Source organism: Meriones unguiculatus, chromosome 11 (genome assembly GCF_030254825.1).
Source record: "Meriones unguiculatus strain TT.TT164.6M chromosome 11, Bangor_MerUng_6.1, whole genome shotgun sequence".
NCBI lineage: Eukaryota > Metazoa > Chordata > Mammalia > Rodentia > Muridae > Meriones > Meriones unguiculatus.
The window spans coordinates 54,885,374-54,905,289 of NC_083359.1; the positions used below are offsets into that span (position 1 = coordinate 54,885,374).

The 19,916-nt window shown below is 51.4% G+C and overlaps 2 protein-coding genes across 3 annotated transcripts; both read left to right on the forward strand.

The window, feature by feature from the left end:
• Positions 1-745: 745 nt before the first annotated feature.
• On the forward strand, positions 746-10,771 carry Golt1a (golgi transport 1A). The gene is made up of 5 exons (XM_021633745.2): positions 746-870; positions 8,151-8,242; positions 9,012-9,190; positions 9,800-9,863; positions 10,441-10,771. Exons 1-5 carry the CDS (start codon positions 846-848, stop codon positions 10,477-10,479), a joined length of 399 nt encoding a protein of 132 aa, XP_021489420.1. The 5' UTR covers positions 746-845; the 3' UTR covers positions 10,480-10,771.
• Positions 10,772-11,089: 318 nt separating this feature from the next.
• Positions 11,090-16,922, forward strand: Kiss1 (KiSS-1 metastasis suppressor). Of its 2 annotated transcripts, XM_021633744.2 has the most exons (3): positions 11,090-12,713; positions 14,532-14,672; positions 16,532-16,922. In XM_021633744.2, the coding sequence occupies exons 2-3, from the start codon at positions 14,570-14,572 to the stop codon at positions 16,831-16,833; spliced, it is 405 nt and encodes a 134-aa protein (XP_021489419.1). In that variant the 5' UTR covers positions 11,090-12,713; positions 14,532-14,569; the 3' UTR covers positions 16,834-16,922. The 2 variants fall into 2 exon arrangements, with proteins under 2 accessions (XP_021489419.1, XP_060220298.1); XM_060364315.1 differs by lacking the exon at positions 11,090-12,713 and having other exon boundaries at positions 12,723-14,672.
• Positions 16,923-19,916: the final 2,994 nt, after the last annotated feature.

Here is a 19,916-nt window from a genome sequence, read left to right on the forward strand (position 1 = left end):
CAGCCAACCTCGGATCCCCGCAGGGGCAGAGGGTGCTCTCAACTGCTGAGCTAACCCTTGAGGCCTCGTATCTGTCTCTTCTTCTGGCTCCAATGCAAGGAAGAATATAGCCATGTCCACCCAGCTGCTGAGGGAACTGTCCTAGATTCCCTCTTCTCCTAAGACCAACTCCCCACCTGCTCAACCTCAACACGCCATCAGAGCACCATTGGGGAAAGGAAGTTGGAATCTTTGCTGCCTAACTCCATATATAAGGGGAGTATATAAATCTGACTCCCCTTAAGTCTGATGTAGGTTTTTCTCAAGTTAGGTGTGGTAGCATATGACTTTACTCTCAGCACTGGGGTGGCAGAGGCAATCTGACCCGCTACACTCTTGGTATTGGGCTCTGCGTTGGCACAGTGTGTCGCATACAGCAGACAGTTACCACAGGTTCACTGAGGTGAGTTCAATGCCAGTCTGGCTTACATAGTAAGTTCCATTCTAGCCAGGAGATGGTATCTAAACAAACAAACAAACAAAAAGCAAAGAGTGGGGCACCATTGCAATTCATTACCAAAACAGGCAAGTAAATGCAGGCATGCCCAGACCCTTGGCTTTCCATATCCAGTCCAAGCTGTTCAGAGGAGTTGGGCCAGAAGAAGCTTTGTGAGTGTTCGTTTGAGAACAGGCCTGTATCTTTAAGCGGCCATTTGTGTGGGGACTGAGGAGAGGTGAGAGTTAATGATCTACCAGAGGCTCTTTCACTGTTGCCAAGGGTCAGCTTCCCGGTAACATGCCCAGGATCGGCGCTCCGGGCTCACCACTAGCCGGGTGACCAGGAAGGCCCCCCAGTGGACTGAAGCATGATCTCCATCACGGAGTGGCAGAGTGAGTGGAGTGGCTGGTGGGCGCACGTGGGGCTACGGGAGGGGGTCCCTGCTAAGGTGAGTGAGCAGTGCTCTTCCCAACCTGGCTCTTCCACTAGGACCCACAAACGTGACCTCTGGAGCCAGCAGTGGAAGCTGCTATGTTGGCACCTTCGAAGCAGCAGCAGGGTCAGGGCGAGTTCCACCTCTGCCTTGTAGAGAGTGGGGCCAGCCCAGGCACCCAGGCTACCAGATACAAATTCAAAAGGCAGGCTGAGCCCCTCTCGCCCATAGTTCCGAGAACTAGCATGACCCTGCCCATTCAGACATCTCCCCCAAACCTCCAGGTCTCCTGTGGTCCTGGGTCAGTATCGTCACCCCAGGCACCCTACTTTTTCTTTGGGGGAGTGGTAGGAGGCAGCACGCTCCTAGGAGGGAGAAGTCCTCCACGGGGAGGGAAACACTGTTGGCTCCACTGGTGAGTTTCTTAGCTTCTGAGCCTACCTTCTCCTCAGTGAGCCTGTGGTAACTGTCTGCTGTATGCCACACACTGCCAACACAGAGCCCGGTATCAAGAATGGAGTGAGTCAGATGCTGATAAGAAACCCTCCCCCAACCGAAAGCAAAAGAGAGCAAAGGGGCCATGGAATTTGAGGCGGGCATGGGAGACAGTCTTATATCCATTGGCTGGGGAAGGCTTACAGCAGGGGGCTACAGGAAGTGAGTGGGTAGGCTGGGTAAGCATCTGCGGGGAGAATGTTCCGGGAAGAGGGAACGGTCAGCACAAAGGTCCTGAGGCCTTACACCTGTGGTCTGTGGAGCCCAATAAAGAGGTTAGCGTGGCTGAAACAACACAGGCAGAGGGAGAACCCAGGTGAGGGAAGCCCCTGAAATGCAGCCCATGATGGACCACTGCAGGGTGGCAAAGTTTGGAGGGTGCTGTAGGTGAGAGGTGGGATCTCTTTGCATTTTAAAAGCTTACTCTGGTTGCTGGAATGAGAAGAGACTGTAGAGGATGAGGCAACAATGGAGAGACCTGTCCAAGGTGAGAGAAACTAGGAGGCAGGGTGTGGACAGTACAGAAATAGGAAGCAGCCCTGTGGGTCTGTTTGGAAGAATTTACCGAAAGATGGGACATGAGATATGAAGGGATGGAGAGTCAAGAATGCCTCTCCAGTTTCTGGGGAGCATGCTGGAAAGGACGAGGAAGTGAGATGAGGGAGCTAGAGGCTGGACAGGCTGGACGTGTCCAGGTTAGACTTCAGGCAGGGAGCAGAAGGGAAGGGTCTGAACTTCCAGAAGGAGACCATCTAGACTCAAAAAGAAACACGGGAGTCAACAACATGTAGACAGCTGGTGCTTAAAACCACAAGAGTCATGTGGGCGCCGTGGTGCACGCCTGTAATCCCAGCACCCTGGGAGGCAGAGGCAGGCAGATCTCTGTGAGGCCAGCCTTGGTCTACAGAGCAAGTCCAGGACAGCCAAGGCTACACAGAGAAACCCTGTCTTGAAAAACAAAACAAAACAAAACAAAACAAAACAAAACAAAACAAACCCATGCGATTCCCTAGATCCCAGGGGCACAACCCCTCAGCCTCTCTAACTCCCTGAACCTTCGGGTACAGATGATACTGTTGTGAGAACTGTCCTGTGCACTTTTCAACAGTCTCTCCGGCCACCCACCAGGTGACAGTAACCAAATCGATATATCTTTGTACCATACCTCACCAAAACTGCTCCCCACTGCATTCCCATCTTGCAACCTAGGGAGTAAAAAGATAGAGAAAGGATGGCGGAGCCCTGAGCCAGGGGCATGCTGACGTGGTATTAAGCTCATTAGCCTTCAAGTGTGATAATACCTCTTACAAGCAGTGACAAGTCCTATGAAGAATGATGCTTGGTCCTGTGACAGTGAGAAATGACAGCAGGTTGCTGTCGAAGCACAGAGAGAGGGACCGGCTTCCCTGAGGAGCTGGCATTTTAAGCATGAGGACAGTGTTCCACACAGTAAGAAACCTCATACACAAAGGTCCTGGGGCAGGAAAGCATGGGCATCGTGGAAAACCATAGGCTATGGTGTAAGATGAATTTGAGGGAACGTGGAAGGAGAAGTTGGAGAGCTGCCCCCTCCCCAACACACACACACACACACACACACACACACACACACACACACGGCACGTATAGAAAAGGGTCCTGCCTCATTCCAAGCAGGTGGAATGAGCAGGATGCTATGTGGTCAGCTGGTATGTCTTCAGTCCTTGAGTGCTGTGCAGAGGAGAACTGGGGACGGGAGTGGTGACAAGCATGAAACAAGAGACTAATGGAGTCTGTGCAGGGGAGCAGTGTGTCCAGGAGAGAGATGGGGTGGCTAGGAGTGACATGGCAAGAGGGAGAAGCAAGGCAGTTTTTGGGTGCTTCTGGAAGCGACCGCCCGAGGCTGGTATTAGACGGGAGTGCAGCAGGCATCCCAGTGACTTGGCAGACAGTGACGGAGATGCAGGAGACATGGGATAAAGAAAGGAAAGCTGATCACAGCTTGGGAGTGGTGGCATGCAGAGTGCCAGAGAGAAAACCAAGCCCACGGCCAAGCAGGCAGTGGGATCTCATATGGCCTGGGGGAGAGAGATAAATGTAGCATCAGCAGCACTCAGGCAGCATTTTAAAACACAGGAAGGCATGTGAAAACAGTGAGGAGAGACAGGAGCTGGATCCAAACACCGAGTGAGCCAAATCACAAAAGAAAGAAAGCAGATGCTGGCAGAGGGGTGGGAGTGGGGAGACTGGCTGTGGGGGAAGACAGCTAGCCGGAAGGAAGAAAATCAAAGTATCCTGGAGCCAAGTGAAGAGATTCCAACCAGGGAGTGGCCTGCTGCCCGCTGCCAAGGCTGCCCTGCTTGAGATTCATTTACCTGAAGGGTTTTGTTTGTTTGTTTGTTTGTTTGAGACAGGGTTTCTCTGTGTAGCTGTGACTGTCCTGAACTCACTTTGTAGATCAGGCTGGCCTTGAACTCACAGAGATTCACCTGCCTCTGCCTCCCAGAGTGCTGGGATTACAGGCATGCACCACCATGCCCGGCTTACCTGAAGGTTATTAATGGCCAAAGCAAGAAAGAACACTTCCTGCAGAAGCGGAAACGACTGAGCGGGTTAAGGTCACTTTTCAGGGTCTCAAGCGTATCAAGGCCTGGGCGGGCAGCCTTCTCCAACAGGGCTCAGTTTTGTTTGCAGAGTGGTGTTAACCACAGCCCCTTTGCAGGCGGTTAAGTTAAGGTGCGAACTGTGGCAGGAGCACCAACTGTCCATCACCACTGTCGATTCTCCTTCATCTGGAACACTTCCATCTGAAAGCCACTTGACAGAACAGGAAGGAGTGCTCAAAGTGGGTGTCAGAGTGCCAGCTGTGGGCAGAGTGTTCCATAGGTAGCCAAGATGGGTGTGGAGGCTATTCCCAAGGGTTGGAACCAGGGACCTCATACAGGAGGGCCCTGCACGTCTCCCGGAGAGTAAAAACACACCATCAGGGGTAGTCAGGCTAGAAGCAGGTTCGCCACGAGGCTGCAGTAGGTGTGCTTGGTAGCACCTGGCAGACAGCTCTGCCCAGTGAAATCTGCATGAGAAAGTCTTAGAAAACCCTACGGAGGGACCGGCTACAAAACAAGTGGCCTGAATTTTCAAAAGATCACAGTCACGCTGAGTACCGACTGTGAGGTCTTCCAGCCAGGCACGTGAGGCCAGCACATGCTGATGAGCCGTGCTCTCTTCCTGTGATCGATATTACTGGCACTCCTGGGTAGGGCTTGAACGGGGTCTGAGGCCTCGGCAATAGAGACACACAAGCGTTAATTTTCTGTCTTGGCAACTGTATCTTGTCTGTCTGAAGGGCAAGGGGGGCACTCCTTCAGGGGTTCAGGGGTGACACCCACTCTCAGGTAGGTGAGGACAAAAGATAAAGCACTACTTAATTGGTACATGTGTGCTAGTGTAAAGAGAAAAGGCCACAGGCTGTCTCCCCGCTGGATCCCCAGCTGCGCAGACCGCTGAGGCAGGAGAATCACATGAACTCAGGCACTGGAGAAGTGGGATAAGGAACTTGAGAAAGAATGAATGTATTACTCCTTACACAGGCTTGGGCCAAAGAGACCCATTCACCTGCTACGGGCGATAATGCCCTGCAGAAAAGACATTGGAGCTGGCTCCGCCTGTCGCATTCTGAAAGGCTGTGCCCGGTCACCTGGCTTTGCCTCTCCCCAAGGGCTGCAGGCTGCTCCTTCTGGCAGCAATTTGGGAACTGCAGACCTAGGGACCAGCGGCTAAAGAGTTGAAATGCAACATGGAGAGACCCAAAACTGGACAGTGAGAGCCAGAGGCGGTCTCTACGCTGGCTAGGCGGTGCCCCAGCCAGACCGTCCAGTGCCTTCGCTCCCTGCTTTCTGCTTTGTAACTTGCCCAGTAGGGGGCGTACTGCGACCTCTGTCTGGCTCACAGGACCATCACCTACAAGCACATCTCCCATTCCTGTGTATCTGTCTGACATGCCCGCCCAAACCCACTGCCTGCTCTGCCATGGCTGCTATCCTGAAGGGAACAGCAGGGGCAACCCCAACCCCACCCCCTGAATTTGAACGAATCACTGAGCTACAGTAGGAGTAATAGGAGAGAAAACATTTTGAAGCTGTGTGTGAGAAACAGACTTTTTGACACTCGCCTCTGAGCTTCTGTACGATGCTGAATGCCAGAAGCAACTAAATGTAGTCTATAAAAAAGGCTGGTCCCAATAGAGGAAATTCCGGGACTTCACCAACCTGTGAAGAGTATAGATCAAACTGAAAAATGATCATTGTGCAAAGCACTGCTAAAGAAGATTCTAACCCAGAGGAATGAGCTGCACTCAATGGGGGAGGGGGCACCTGCAATTCCAGCACGGGGATGCTCAACCACGGGGACTCCTGGGCTTCGTAGAAACACTAAACCTCAAAAAGCCCAAATTAAATCAGGCGGTGGTGGCACACGCTTTTAATCCCAGCACTTGTGAAGCAGAAGCAGGCAGATCTTTGTGAGTTCAAGGCCAGCCTGGTCTATAGAATGAATTCCAGGACAGTCAAGGGCACACAGAGAAACCCTGTCTCAAAAAAACAAACAAACAAAACAAAACAAAAGCAACCAAACAAAAACACACACAAAAAACCCTCCAAAAATAATTATGCCTATGAGAGGCACAAAGAGTGTCCTCTTTGGTTCATAGGTTGTTGTTTAGTTCAGATTTTTTTTTGAGACATAATCCTTGATATATACATATAAAATATAATGTAAAAATAAAGAAAATAAAACATAAAAGTTACTTCTGTTTAGAGTGAGATTTTTATGTACACTGGTGTTTTGCTGTATGTCTGTCTGTGTGAGGGTGCCAAGTTCCCTCGAATTGGAGTTGGACAGTTGTGAGCAGCCATGTGGTTGCTGGGCATTGAATTTAGGTCCCCTGGAAGAGTAGCCAGTGCTCTTACCACGTAACCATTTCTCCAGCCCCTTAAAGGGACACTTTTTCATACATACTCATGTCAGTATTACTCACATTAGCCAGAAGGCAGAACTCAGATTAATGGATTATCAAACCATGGCAAAATTACAGTTCCATTACCGTACAAAGGGAAAAGGCTGATACATGTGGCAACAGAGAAAAACCTTTCGCCTTTACTGTTTGTATGTGTGTCTGTTTGTATGTGTGTGCCTGGTGCCCTCCACGACCAGGAGCTGATCTTCGATCCTCTGCAGCTGGAGGTGTGGGAACTGAGCTGGGCCCTCTAACAGAGCAGCCAGTGCTCCCAACCACTGGGTCACCTCTCCAGCTCTAGAAGAATCCCTACAACATTGTGGTAATTGAAACAAGCCAGTCACAAAGGGCTGATGCTGTATGATTCCATTATCGTGAGGTTCCTGGAGTTGCCAAATTCGCAGACATGAAAAGCAGGATGCTGTGAGCTGCGCAGCATGAAGGGGAAGTTTGCAGGCTGGCAGAACTAGAGTTCAGTTCTCATGGTGAGTTGTCCTAGAGAAAGGTGATGGTGATGGCAGTCCAGTGGTGCCAGTGCTATGCAGTTCTGCAGGAATAAATGTTAAAAGCTTTTAGAAAGTACTCAGGAGGCAGAGACAGGAAGTAATGAATTCAAGTCAGCCTGAGTTACATAAAAGACTGTCTCCCAAATCATAAACCAGGAGAAGAAAAAGTTAAGATAGTAACATTATACATTTCCACAATTTAGAATGAAAAGTTTTAGCCTAATATTTTTAAATATATTCATTTATTTGTATGTGTGTGGGGGGGTATGTAGATGTGTACCACATACATGCAGTACCCGTGGAGACCAGAAGAGGGCACCAGATTTCCTCCAGAACTGGATTTACCCGTGAATCAGCATGTGGGTGCTGGGAGTTGATCCCAAGTCCTCTGTAAGAGCAGCCAGCACTCTCAATCTCTGAGCCAACTCTCCAGGCCAATTTTTAATTTAGTTTTAAAACAAAGCAGCATAACTAATGGTCATTTGTTGCCTATCACAGTGGCAGAGAGTCAAAATCACACTTCCAAATGTGATAAGAGGGACTTCAGACCAAAGAACCCACATGTCCTGTCTATTATTTCTGGAGGAAATGGTCAGAAGGACACATCACATGCCAAAGTATAACCCTTCACCAAACAAGGTGTTCTGACTGCTCCACACTTCTGCCCAGTGCTCATGGGCTTGGCTAACTTCCGTGGTCTTCAGTGATGCCTGTGGGACCCTGCTAACAGGGAGGGGCACTGTTATAAAATGACAGTGGCAGTCAACCCTGTAAACTAATGACGCTACCGAGGTGGCATTAAGGGAGACTAGGGGGTGGGGAGATACCTAGGCCACTGCTGCAGGATGGGTGAGCATGTTCCCAGCTGACAGCTTCTAATTTTCCAGTCCCCTGTGACAGGTCAGTCCTAAGAGCTGAGGAGAGGGGAGAGAGCATGGATATCAAAGAGCCAGCCAGGGCTTGGAGCCTGCGGTCCTGACCTTTCAGCCACTCCGCTCTCCCCGCTGGGTGTGGGCCCCAGAGATGGCAGCTATAGGAACAGAATAGGTAGGCTGCTGTGTTCAGAGCCAGGATGTAGCAGGCAGCAGCAGAAAGACACGTTGGCAAAATGTGAGGGCAAAGTAATGTGGAGACCTCCCTGAAGCGCAGGAGCCCCTGCCATCTTCCATCCCCGGCCTTCCCCGAGAGCCCACGCGGTGCGCTAGGAAAGCTCAGGTTCCCCTTGCCGCCCCTTGCCTTTTGCAGAGATTGGTGTGGGCATCACCGGCTTCGGCATCTTCTTCATCCTCTTTGGGATACTCCTGTACTTTGACTCCGTGCTGCTGGCTTTCGGAAATGTGAGTCTCCCGGTCCTAGGCACCTCTCCTGGGTGGCCAGGAGGGTCAGCCCCAAGTTCATTCAGATCATGGCCATTCAGGGTAGATGAGAACTTCAGAGGGTGGACAGCAGGGCCTGTGGGCACGGAGCACCTGAGATTATTACACCAAACTCTAGGTGAGGTCCTGGGGTTCCCGTGATGAACTGGACTCTGTCCCCACCATTGGATCTCTGCATCTAGGATATAACTGGTGCCTGCATGGCAGAGTTAGAGAAACAAGGGCTGAAAGGAGCGGATGAAAGCCAGCTGGGAAGGAAATGGAGGATGAAGCCCTCACCAGTGGCTGTAAAGCTGAGAGAAAAGGCATTGTGGAGGTGTGGGTGGGGCATGGGACATTCTAGAAGGCTTTGAGTTCAATTCTGTGTGAGCTGGGCCCCCATGTGGGACCACTATGACCCATGCTGAAGGCTCTGGCAGAACCACACAGTGGGGACTCTTCAGGAACTTCGGGTACAACTTCTTGTCTGTAAAAGAGGAAAATCCCAGTGCGCAGCAGCCTCCCTCGTAATCCATATGACGAGTTGCTTGGAACTGAGAAACTGGGTGGGAAACTACAGGCCACCTCTCTGCCTCAGGACATTTCTGTTCCATACTGGCTAGAGTCATTCCCAGTTCTGAGATTCTGACCTGCTGCTGGGTCACACACACACACACACACACACACACACACACAGCCCTTGGGATGGAGTAGAGCTTGTACATCCTGTCCTTGCTTCCTGGGCCTGCAGCTGCTGTTCCTGACTGGCCTCTCCCTCATCATCGGCCTGAGGAGGACGTTTTCCTTCTTCTTCCAACGGCATAAGCTCAAGGGGACCAGCTTCTTCCTGGGGGGCGTAGCTATCGTGTTGCTGCGCTGGCCCCTGCTGGGCATGCTTCTGGAGGCCTACGGATTCATTAGCCTCTTCAAGTGAGTACCATGCCCCTCAGGACAGTGAACTGGGGGTTCACTTCCCAGCCTGACCTATTCCAAGCCCCGTGAAGGATCGGGCATCCATCCCGTCAGGCCTGGCCAGTCTGAAAGGCTGCAAAGGCGGATGCTGAGGCATAAGGCTGTGCCCACATGAACACAGCCTCCAGCCACCATCCATGCCACGGGCTCACCCACTGGGGCAAATGTTCCCCAACCCATCTAGCAGAGAGAAGGCCCCAGTAATGATCATGAGAGTAAGTCACAGGAATGTGTGTCCTTTGAGGTGGGCTTTATGTGAGGCTCTATGCACAGCTACAAATCCTGCTCAGCACATTTGAAAACGGCCTTGGGTTCTGAGAAGTGGGGGATGTGTTTGGTGCGGACGGTGTCAGGCAGAGCCAATATGTGAGTGTAAGACAACTGTGCTCTGGCCATGGTTCTCAACCATTTCACTCTGCTGCTGCTTTCAACAGAGCCCAGGCTATGTCTGTCCCCAGGGCCCAGTGGCTGCTTTGGCAGGAGCCAAAGTCTGAGCCTGTAAGTAGGAGCTTCCTTCCTTCTCCCTTCTTAGGCCACCACTGACCCCTTCCTCGCTTCTATTCACAGAGGCTTTTTCCCTGTGGCCTTTGGCTTTCTGGGCAGCACGGCTAACAGCCCCTTCCTGAGCACGGTGAGTAAATGGCAGCAGTATCTGGGGTGGGGAGCAAGCACTACCCTGGCTGCAGCAACCCTTCCCCTATATTCTCTGAGACACACCCACCCAGTTTCCCTCTCCTCCCCTTGCTGCTCCTTCTCCATTTGATGAGATCCAACGTGGGGGCCCTGTAGGCTGGAGTGGCTAAGGAGTGTGTGGAGAGGAGGCAGCCATTATCGGCTCCCAACCAGAGCTAGGTAGACTCTAGGTGACCCAGGCAACATGTGCCCAACACTTCCGGTACCTTGAGCAGACTTGGTTAAGTCTGGGCCGAAGGCATATATGTCACCTGATGACATCAAGAAAAGCAGGGAGCAGAGCCTGTTCTGGGCCCCACACCCATCTCTGAGGTACCTCACAGGAGCACATTGAGACACCCAGGAAGGGGCCAGAGCCCACATCTTGGAGCTCCTGCCAGCTAGGCACACCCCACAGCCACTCTCCACATGTAGCATAAGCGTAGGCCTGAATCTCAAGGTCAGCTGGGTAATAGCCTGGGTATTGAGTCTGCTTCCCTTTCTTTGTCTGGAATAATGATTCTTGCCTCCCACAGCTGTCCCAGAGGCTTCAAGGCTCCAGCTCAATGGTCTGAATGGCAGAGATGAGCTCCTTGAGCTTGGATTGTTGATGGAGGGGCCATAAGGGGAATGGGGGCCAATCTTCATGCGCTCCCTCCCCAGCACTGATGTACTTCCCATCACACATGGACATCTCAAAGTCCAGAGAAAAGATGGAGCTGAGAGCCACTGATCTTAAACCCCCAAGTTACCTCAAGAGGCTGCTGGAAGCAGAGATCCTGGTCCTGATACCCAGCAGGAGCTGAAAGCAATTTTCCCAGCCTGAAGTTATGCAGGGGAGTGAAGATTAAATCCCCAAGCTGTGAATGTGTCTGAGATTTGGAGTTGATGTCTGCAGCCCAGGGTGGGCCTGCTACACTACCCTCCCCCCACCCTGACCCCACAAAATGTAATCGCGACCTCTAAAGAGTCAGACCCTGTCCTTGGTGTAATGTCCATGCTGGCAGTTAACATCCTGGGGGGGGGCTATATATTCTAAGCCTCAGTTAACATTAGGCAGCAATAGGAACTGACCCCACACGGTGTCAGCAAGAGTACTCCAGCTGAGATGTGACCACACCCACATATGCATATGCAGGTAGAGCTGGTGCAGAAACAGCCTTCTGCATTGGGGGGGGGGGGGGGGGGGGTTTAGTGCTGCGACCTTCAGAGGCCCCAGTGTAACAGAGGAGCTGGTCCTCATTCTGGGGAGCCCTTCCTCTCACGGTAAAAAGCATTTCTGTTTTCTTTTTCTGAAACAAGGTCTTAGGTTGGCCTGGAACTCACTATCATCCTGCTTCGAGTGCTTGAGTGGTAGGATTAATGTATGATGCACTATACTGGCTTAAAAGGAGTTCATGTAGACAGGAGAAAGGGTACAGGCAGAGCTTTGGTGGCACGCACTTTTAATCCCAGCACTTGAGAAGCAGAATCAAACTTAGCTCTGAGAGTTCAAGGCCAGCCAAGATCACAGTGGAACCCTGTCTCAAATAATAAAATAAAATAACTATAACAGCAAAGCCCTTGAGGGCAGAGAGGAAGGAGAGGACCAGCATCACTGTTAGCATCCATGGTGCCCCTTTATTTTTATGCCAGCAGTGGAGTTGGTATCAGGGATATGATGGGGAGGCCTGCCCCTACCCTTAAGGTACCAAGAGCTGTCCATTCTCCACACTGCTCTCTCAAAGCTTAGTAATAGCCAGCACAGAATAGGTATTTCCTACCCCTCCTTTTTTTTGGTATTATTATTACTATTATTATCATATGTTTGAAACTGGAACTCATTCTGTAGAACAGGCCACCTGCAGACTCAGAGATCTGCCTGCCTACGCCTCCCAAGCGCTGTTGTTAAAGGAATGTGTTACTATGCCTGACAGGTTTTGATTTTTTTAGACAAGATCTCACTCTGTCATCCATCCTGGCCTGGAACTCTCTGGGTATCCCAGACTGACCTGAAACTTATCATCCTTCTGCCTCAACCACCCAGGAGGTAGAATTACATGTGTGGGCTGCTATGAACAGGTTTACCCTCCTTCCTTACAGCCAACTGCTTATATAACCGTCCAGCATATCCAACCATGTCTTGTCACGTGCATGTCAAACCAGTATACTGCAGGTGCTCAGTAATTAAGAGAAAAAGGAGGGGAGGAGATCCCTCAATCCCCACCCCAGTCTTAGTGCACAGCCCAGAAGCTGCCTGTGGTGGAGGCCAATCTGACCTGACTTTCTCTCTGAGAGGGCAGCATGTGGGCTTTGAGGAGCCTCTGGGTCAGACTGTGCTCTCTCCTCCCCCCTCCAGCCAGTCTCATTGTCATATTCACTTCAAGGTGTGTGTGTGTGTATGTGTGTGTGTGTAGGTGGGTGTATGTGTGTCAGTATTGGCAGAGAGGGGCAAGACATTTCACATATACACACACCTCAGGTACTCTCTCTTCATTGTTTGGGGCAAAATGAGTCTCCAGCTGCGAGGGAGAGAGACTGTGTCAAGAGGATGGAGATGATGGAAGAATTAGTGGGTTTCTGGGGGCGAGGAAGTTGCTGGCTCCAGACATAAGAGCCAGGAGGCAGAAGCCAGTAGTGGGGCTCAGAGCCCTGAGGGGGTCTGGGAGGGCAGAGGTGGGATTATGCCTGGAGACGTCACCCATCCAGACTTGATAAAAGGGGCGGTGTGTGATCAGGGAGGCAGAGGATACACGAAGAGCAGCACCGTGTGTTCCAACTACTCAGGCGGCTCTTCTCCCTCCAGCCCTCACCCCAGCACCCAGCCAAGGTAGGTACACTGCTCACAGGACTTGGGACGGCCCTGACCCAACCCAGGGAGGGTCTGGGGGAGCAGGCCTTCAACCCAAGGCCAACTGAAGCATCGAGTAAGCAGAAGGCAAAAAATACTGGTCACTGCTGACTGCCAGGCTGACCAAGTTCTCCCGGGTTGTTGGCTTGTGCTTTGTGTGCAAAGACAAGGCACTTCTGCTGCATGAGGAGTAAATGCAGTGAAGAGACTCTTTGTGGGTGCCACTTGAAGGGAGTTGGAGGAGTCCTTCATGCTCATGTGCTCACCGGGGCTTGTCCAAGCCGGTCCACCAAATGCAAAATTAACTTCATAAATATGCTGCTATCCTTTTGATAAGAACTGGGAGGGTAGGGATACTCCTGGAAGGAGCCACCTTATTTCAAAAACCTTCTGACCATGCCTAGAAATTCTCTGTTGTTTGCTAGATTTGAAACTTTCTGGGCTGGGGTGAGAGGAACCACAAAGATTGTCCATGGCAGATAAGCCTCTTTTGGTCTCTTATTCACTGGAGGTGGGATGGGGAGAGGGGTGTCCTTTATTTTCAGACAGTTTAATTCTTATGTATTAAGTGCCCTGTAGACTAAGCAGCTAAGAGTTATCAGGGTCTGTGTGTGTGTGTCATGTGTGTGACATGTATGGTGAATGTAGGTATGTGTGGTATGTGTTTGGGGTGTGTAAGGTATTTGTGTGTTGTGTGTTATTGCATTTATTTTATTCATTTTTTGTTTTTTTGAAATAGGGTTTCTCTGTATAGCCTTGGCTGTCCTGGACTTGCTTTGTAGACCAGGCTGGCCTTGAACACTCTGCTTGCCTCTGCCTCCCTGAGTGCTGAGATTACAAGTGTGCACCCCTGTGCCCGGCTCATTTATTTATCTTTCTGTATGTGTGTGTGAGCACAGAGCACATACGGAAGTCAGAGGACAGCTTTTGGGAGTCGGTTTTCTCCTTTCATCCTGTGGGTCCAAAGCACCAAGCTCAGACAGTTTGAACGCGCTTGATGACTTTTTCAAAGGGAAATTGAACTCGGGAGTTGGAGAAGTGGCAAGCACAAGAGGAGAAAGGCAGAGTGGCTAGATGAAGGTCAGGCCACTCGGCTCCTACCTCAGCAGTCAGACTGATGAGGCCAATGTAGTTCATGGCCTCCCAGAGCCCACGAGAATAGAAGCAACCAGTGGGCTGGATGAGAGAAAGGCTTTTCCTGTCCTGAGTTATAGGCAATAAGACAATTTGATGACGGTCTCCATGACCGTGGAGGGCTTTAAGAATGTGCAAAATGATTGCCTCTTTTCTTCCTTTTTTTCCTGGAAGAGATAAGGAACTGGGTTTCTATTATCCAAGGAAGGACAGGGCCTCCAGATTGAGGAAGGAGTTATCTAGGGGAGCAGAGCACAGAACCCAACAAGAAGGGAAGAAGGGCGTGGTTCCAGGCTCCCAAGAGAGCAGTTAAGGCTCAGAGCACACTCCTGCCCGACCTCACCCACCTCCCCCTCCCTCTCACTCCCATGAGGGGCATCTTACTCCTTCAACATCCCTCGCCAGCACACCCACCACCCAGAACCCCAGCACTGTCCAGCCGAAGCTTCAGACCCCTTCCTCCAAACCAGACGCTTCCTTTTTTCTCTTCCTCCTCCCTCCTTCAGTCCCGTTGCCTGTGGCCTTGCTTCAGGCTTATCCCTGAAGTCATCTCTGATCATATGGCTTTCTCCTCTCCCTCACGCTCTCTCTCTATATTCTATATATACTAGGTTCTGGCAAAACACTAACTCTAACCTGGTCCTTATTGTCTCTCTGTCTCAGCCTCTGGACACACTGTGGACCTGTCTCTTCCTGCCAGAATGCCCCCGTTGGCTTCTTGGCAGCTGCTGCTTCTCCTCTTTGTCACCACCTTTGGGGAGCCGTTGGCAAAGGTGGCACCTGTGGTGAAGCCTGGACCCTCAGGTATGCGCCACCCAGGAAAGGGAGGCACGGGAGTCATTGCACATGAGACTCGCCGTGTTTTTCAGGCTGTAGCCAGGCTACTGACATGAGTTCAGTTACTGTGCTTGCTAGATATCAGGGGCTGACCGGGGCTCATCTAGGTTCAGGCTGTTAACCCCGGCCCTTTGTGATTTTCCCATGCTCTATACAAAGCACTTCTCTCTGTGGATGTTGGGAAGGAGCTTAATGTGTACATTACTTTTATCTGTGACCTTAGATCCCCTTAAGGGGGCTTGAAATCAAAAAACAAAAACCTCAACACAATGATAAACCTTAATGTATGTCAACTTTACAAGTTCCCTGAGGAAACTGATGAGCTGTAGAAACTAAGTTCCAAAGAGGCAAAATGTTCCCCAAAGTTACTCAGCCAAATACTGACAAATCCCAGCAGGTGCTAAGGTACCCTCCCCGCAAGAGCACCAAGAACATGGCTTCTGAGTCAGGTCAAGGGTTTGAATTCTTCCTCCTCCTCCTCTTCTTCTTCGGTTTGATCTTTTGAGACAGGGTTTCTCTGTGTAGTCTTGTCTGTCTTGGACTTGCTTTGTAGACCAGAGATCTCGAATTCACAGAGATCCACCTGCCTCTGCCTCCCCAAGTGCTGGGATTACGGGTGTGCGCCACTTTGCCCGGCTGGGTTTGAATTCTTGGTTGTTTGCTTTCTGTACATACTAGAGCTTGCTTAGCCTTTCTGGACCCCAATCCAAGGCATGGAATGCAGGACACATCCTACAAATTTGACATCCTTGTACATAACCAAAGAAAAGGAGATGGGGCCCCAGACATTTAACCAACAGTGTCATCATTCCAGGGCAAGGAATAACCCCCATCATCATCCAGGGACAGTGGCTATTGGCTCTTTCTGGCCACACGGGATATCCTGAGCTTTGTGTATGGAACTGAGCTCTCCTCTCCTACACCAGTTACCCAGAGAAGTTAGGAGGGGCCTCCCAGACGCTTATTATTAACCTTGGACTATGGCCACACTCACCTCCACAGTGTGCCAGGGTATTGAGGAGCACAGCTCAATGCCATCGTCCGCCCAAACACCCACTCACATCAGGCCTCTTTTCTACTAATCTCTTACCATAACCAACTAGACTTATTGTGTACTCAGAGCTACTTGCCCTGTTTTACTGCCAAAAAGAGAGAGAGAGTTTAATGAGCCTTGTCTGTGAAGTGCTTTCAGAGTGAGCCTGGTTAGCCTCCAGCAGGAAGGGAAGGCCTGCACCTGGCCTGGGAGCTCCTGTCAGAGCACCACAGAAAATGTCCGAGTCTCCATGCTGTAGATTAGGGTTTTCGATTTTTCCCTCAGGACACAGGTGTGTGGGGGAATAACAACCTTGGCTTCACTTTTTAAATTTCTGTTTTTCATTAGCTTTTCTTAATGAGCACTACGGTACTGTTTTTAGCATTCTTAAGAGATGGAAAAAAGGATCCCCTCTATCCCCTGGGGCCCAGATGCTCCAAATGGTCTCCAAATGGAGACACACAACTTAGGGACAAGGCAGAGAACCCGTAAGACAGGTAAGGACAGGGCGGATTGCCCCTCCCCATATACTGTTTGCTTCCTCAAAGAAAGTAGTTTAATAAACGCATTTAGGAAAATTCCGGCAAGCACTTGAAAGGAAAGCTATTGAAGGAGGGAGGAGCAGACAGCCCAGCCACCGGGCTAAGCAGCACTCTGGCTCCACACTGAGGGCAGAGCTGAACTTTTGGGGTTAAGGACTTAGGGCCAGCGTCAGAGGGAGTAGGGCGGTCAGAGCCGGCGTCCAAAGAGAACCTTGCAGCCTCAGCGTCACCTGCCTGTGCTTTCTGTTTAGGCCGGCGGCCCGGCGGACTGCAGGAACTCGTCAATGCCTGGGAAAAGGGCCCGCGGTGTGCAGAGAGGAAGCCTGGGGCTGCAGGGCCGCGCGCTCGCAGGGCATCGCCGTGCCCGCCCGTCGAGAGCTCCTCGGGGCGCCAGCGGCCCCTGTGCGCCGCCGGGAGTCGCCTGATTCCCGCGCCCCGCGGAGCGGTGCTGGTGCAGCGCGAGAAGGACCTGTCAGCCTACAACTGGAACTCGTTCGGCCTGCGCTACGGCAGGCGGCAGGCGGCGCGGGCTGCACCGGCGGCGCGGGGCTGAGTGCCGGCGTACTGCAGCCCAGCCTGCAGCATCCGGGCCAGCGCAGGGGGCTTCTGGATCGGGGCAATAAAAGCAAAGCTGCCGTCTCACCGCGTGTGATTCTTCCCCTGACTTCTGCGAGCGGCGCAGATGGGCAGGTCCTCTTCTCTCTCAGCTGCTTCTCATCTGATTTCAACAAGGCTTTGGAGCCCAAGTCGGTGCTTTTTAAACTAAGAAGGGCTTGGTTTTTAAGGAAGGGCTTGGCTGTTCCCCAGTCTATTGTAGCTCAATGCTTACAAATACAAAATAAAAAATTAAGGGCTGGAGAAATGACTCGGCCATTAAGAGTACCTCCAGAGGATTTGAATTTGGCTCCCAACACCCAGAGGATACAGTCACCTGTAACTCTTAACTCCAGTAGATCCAAAGCCCTCTTCAGGGTTCTCTAGCGTCTACACTCACACGCATATACCGACAGACAGGCAGGCAGGCAGGCAGGCAGGCAGGCAGTGGTGGCGCATGCTTTAAATCCCAACACTCTGGAAGCAGAAGCAGGCAGATATCTGTGAGTTCGAAGCCAGTTCAAAGCCTGGTCTAAAAAGCCAGTTCCAGGACAGCCAGTGCTACACAGAGAACTAACCCCACCACCAGGCTTCTGTAGGGCTGCTGGCACCTGGACATGGAGGTCCAAGGATCATCTACAGTACCCATCTTTCCTCATCACAGCTGAGCCTTCAAGCCTCTTTAAGATGACAGGCTTCCCATCTGAGTCAACTCTTGGGGGCCCAATAGCTGGGGAAGAGAGATTTCAGTAAAAAAAAAAAAAAAAATAGAGCTTGTCATTAGGAAACCCCAAGAAATCTCCTCTCCTGCCCTCAAGATGCATCAGCCTGAGCTGGCAGCCTTGGGGTTCCATAGTTCACCTCCCCAGGATGGTAGAGTGTCCTCACCCCTATGTGTAAAGCATCATAGTGTTCTGCCCATCACAGAAACCAGGACTGCAGAGGATGGAGACAGAGCTGTGTTGCTATGGCAACACAACAGGCTGTCATGGGAACAAGACAACCTGCCCCCATCCCCATCTTTATCCTTGAAACCGCCCTCCAGGATCCGCTCTGAGCTCGTGTTGAAGCATGTTGTGTTAGCAGCGTGACGCTCTTGGTGCTGAGAAGGGCACCCCAATACCACGGGTGTGTGGCTGTACCTCCTGAAAAGGGGAAAAACAGCTCAACACCTGTTCCCATGAGTGTTTTCTTCTCACAGACCCCAGCCCTTTCCCTGGTGAAGCTTATAGGTAAGAGGAGACTACAGGTCTCTGAACTCTGCTCTGGGCCCAACTTTTATAAAACTCCTGTGGCGCCCTCTACCTGTTCCTTTGTCGTCCAGGCAGAGAGGAGCATTGCCGCTTTAGATACAGGGCAGTGAAGTGTGTCCTCGGCTGTAAGAAACAGGCCTCCGTGTGTGGAACTGGAGCAGATGAGAGAAACTGCATGTGGGGACATGTGCGTGCACCTGTGTGACCTTAGCTGTGGCGCAGGCCCCTGACCTCATGTTAGGCCTTGCCAGCTCTCCGTAGAACTAAGTGCATCCTGAGTTCTCTGTTGGAACTGACCCAAAGGCCCACTTCAGCAAACAGTTGAAAGGGGAGCCAGTTCTACCTTCCATGCCTCTTGACCCCGAAGTGCCACATGCCAGACTCTGGGCTTCCCAGTCATTGGCGCCATGCCTCTGGAAAAGAGGGAGTCTCTATGGGGCACAGAGCTCTTCGGCTCCATTGGCTCCACTCTTACATTTAACCTGCCCTGCAGACGGGAGGAAGAGGAAGCTGTGAGAGAATATATCACATGCCCCAGGGGTCCCCAGAACCCTCTCAAGAGCCCAAAGACTTGAAGGAAGAGATGCACAGGGATTCTCAAACCTGAAGTTCCCTGGGGGTAAGGGACCTAGAGAACAAGAGCATCCATCCATCCCTGGGGGAATGAGTCTGCCCCAGGCTCCACCCCTCTTGAGTAGTTTCCCATCCCTAAGGAAAGAATTTCAGTGGCCAGAAGTAAGAGGGGAACAGGGAGAGTTTGACCTCCAGTATTTTTCTTAATATGTTCATAAGGAATGTTTAGTGTAGTTTGTCAAACACAGGGTAACCTCATTTCATCTTCCCAATAGCATACTGGCTAGGCAGTATCAACTCCACTGCATAGAATAGAAAACAGGCTCAGAGAAGCAGGTGAAATGTGCCCACACGATGTTCCCGGAAAGGCAGAGGGGAAGACACATTCCCACACCTTCTAACTGTAGACAAGGTCATCTTCCTGCAGTCCCTTCTTCTCCAGTCCCCACCCTTCAAAGCACTACTCCCACCCCACTCCTGTCAGCCCAAGGATTTGCTCAGGATGCAGATCCAGGAGCCAGGGTGACAACGCAGATAAAGTTTCTGGTCCCTAGAGCAGGAGAGCCTCAGACCTGCCTTTTGCCCTGTCTGCCTCCTCTCTCTGTCAGCAGCTTGCCTGGGCCCAGATGGATGCAGTCACAAGAAGGTTAAGAACATCAAGTCCAAAGAGCTAATGCGTTCTTCCCTGCCTGCCTCTGTTTCCCATCTTTCATCTTCCAAGATAGCAGAGTCCAACATGGCTCTGGCCAAAGTGGGTACCTAGGGTGGGGCTGGCTTCTCTTGTGGGAGGGCAGTAGGACATGACAAACAGCCACACACTGGCCACCTCAGGTCACGCTTTCTTGTCATTTCCTTACCATCAGTCCCAGGCAGTCTGCAACTATACCTTTAATGTGTTACATCACAAGAGGTTAAAAAGGACAGCCTTTGAGCCACTCCTGCCTGCTGGCTCCTCAGTCCCCACTGAAGTCAGGAAAGGAGGAAGGAAGGTGGCCTCACAGTGGCTGCTTTGCATGTGCAGTGTTAACAGCTGACAAGAAGCACTGCAAAGAGCAAGGGCTTATTTTGGATCACAGTTTGAGAGGAGACAGTCCTAGAAGGTGGGAAAGGCAAGACAACAAGGACACGAAGCAGCTGGTAATGTCAGCTCGCTTCCTCCTTTTTATTCAGTCTGAGACCCATCAAATGGTGCCACCAACATTCATAGTAAGACTCA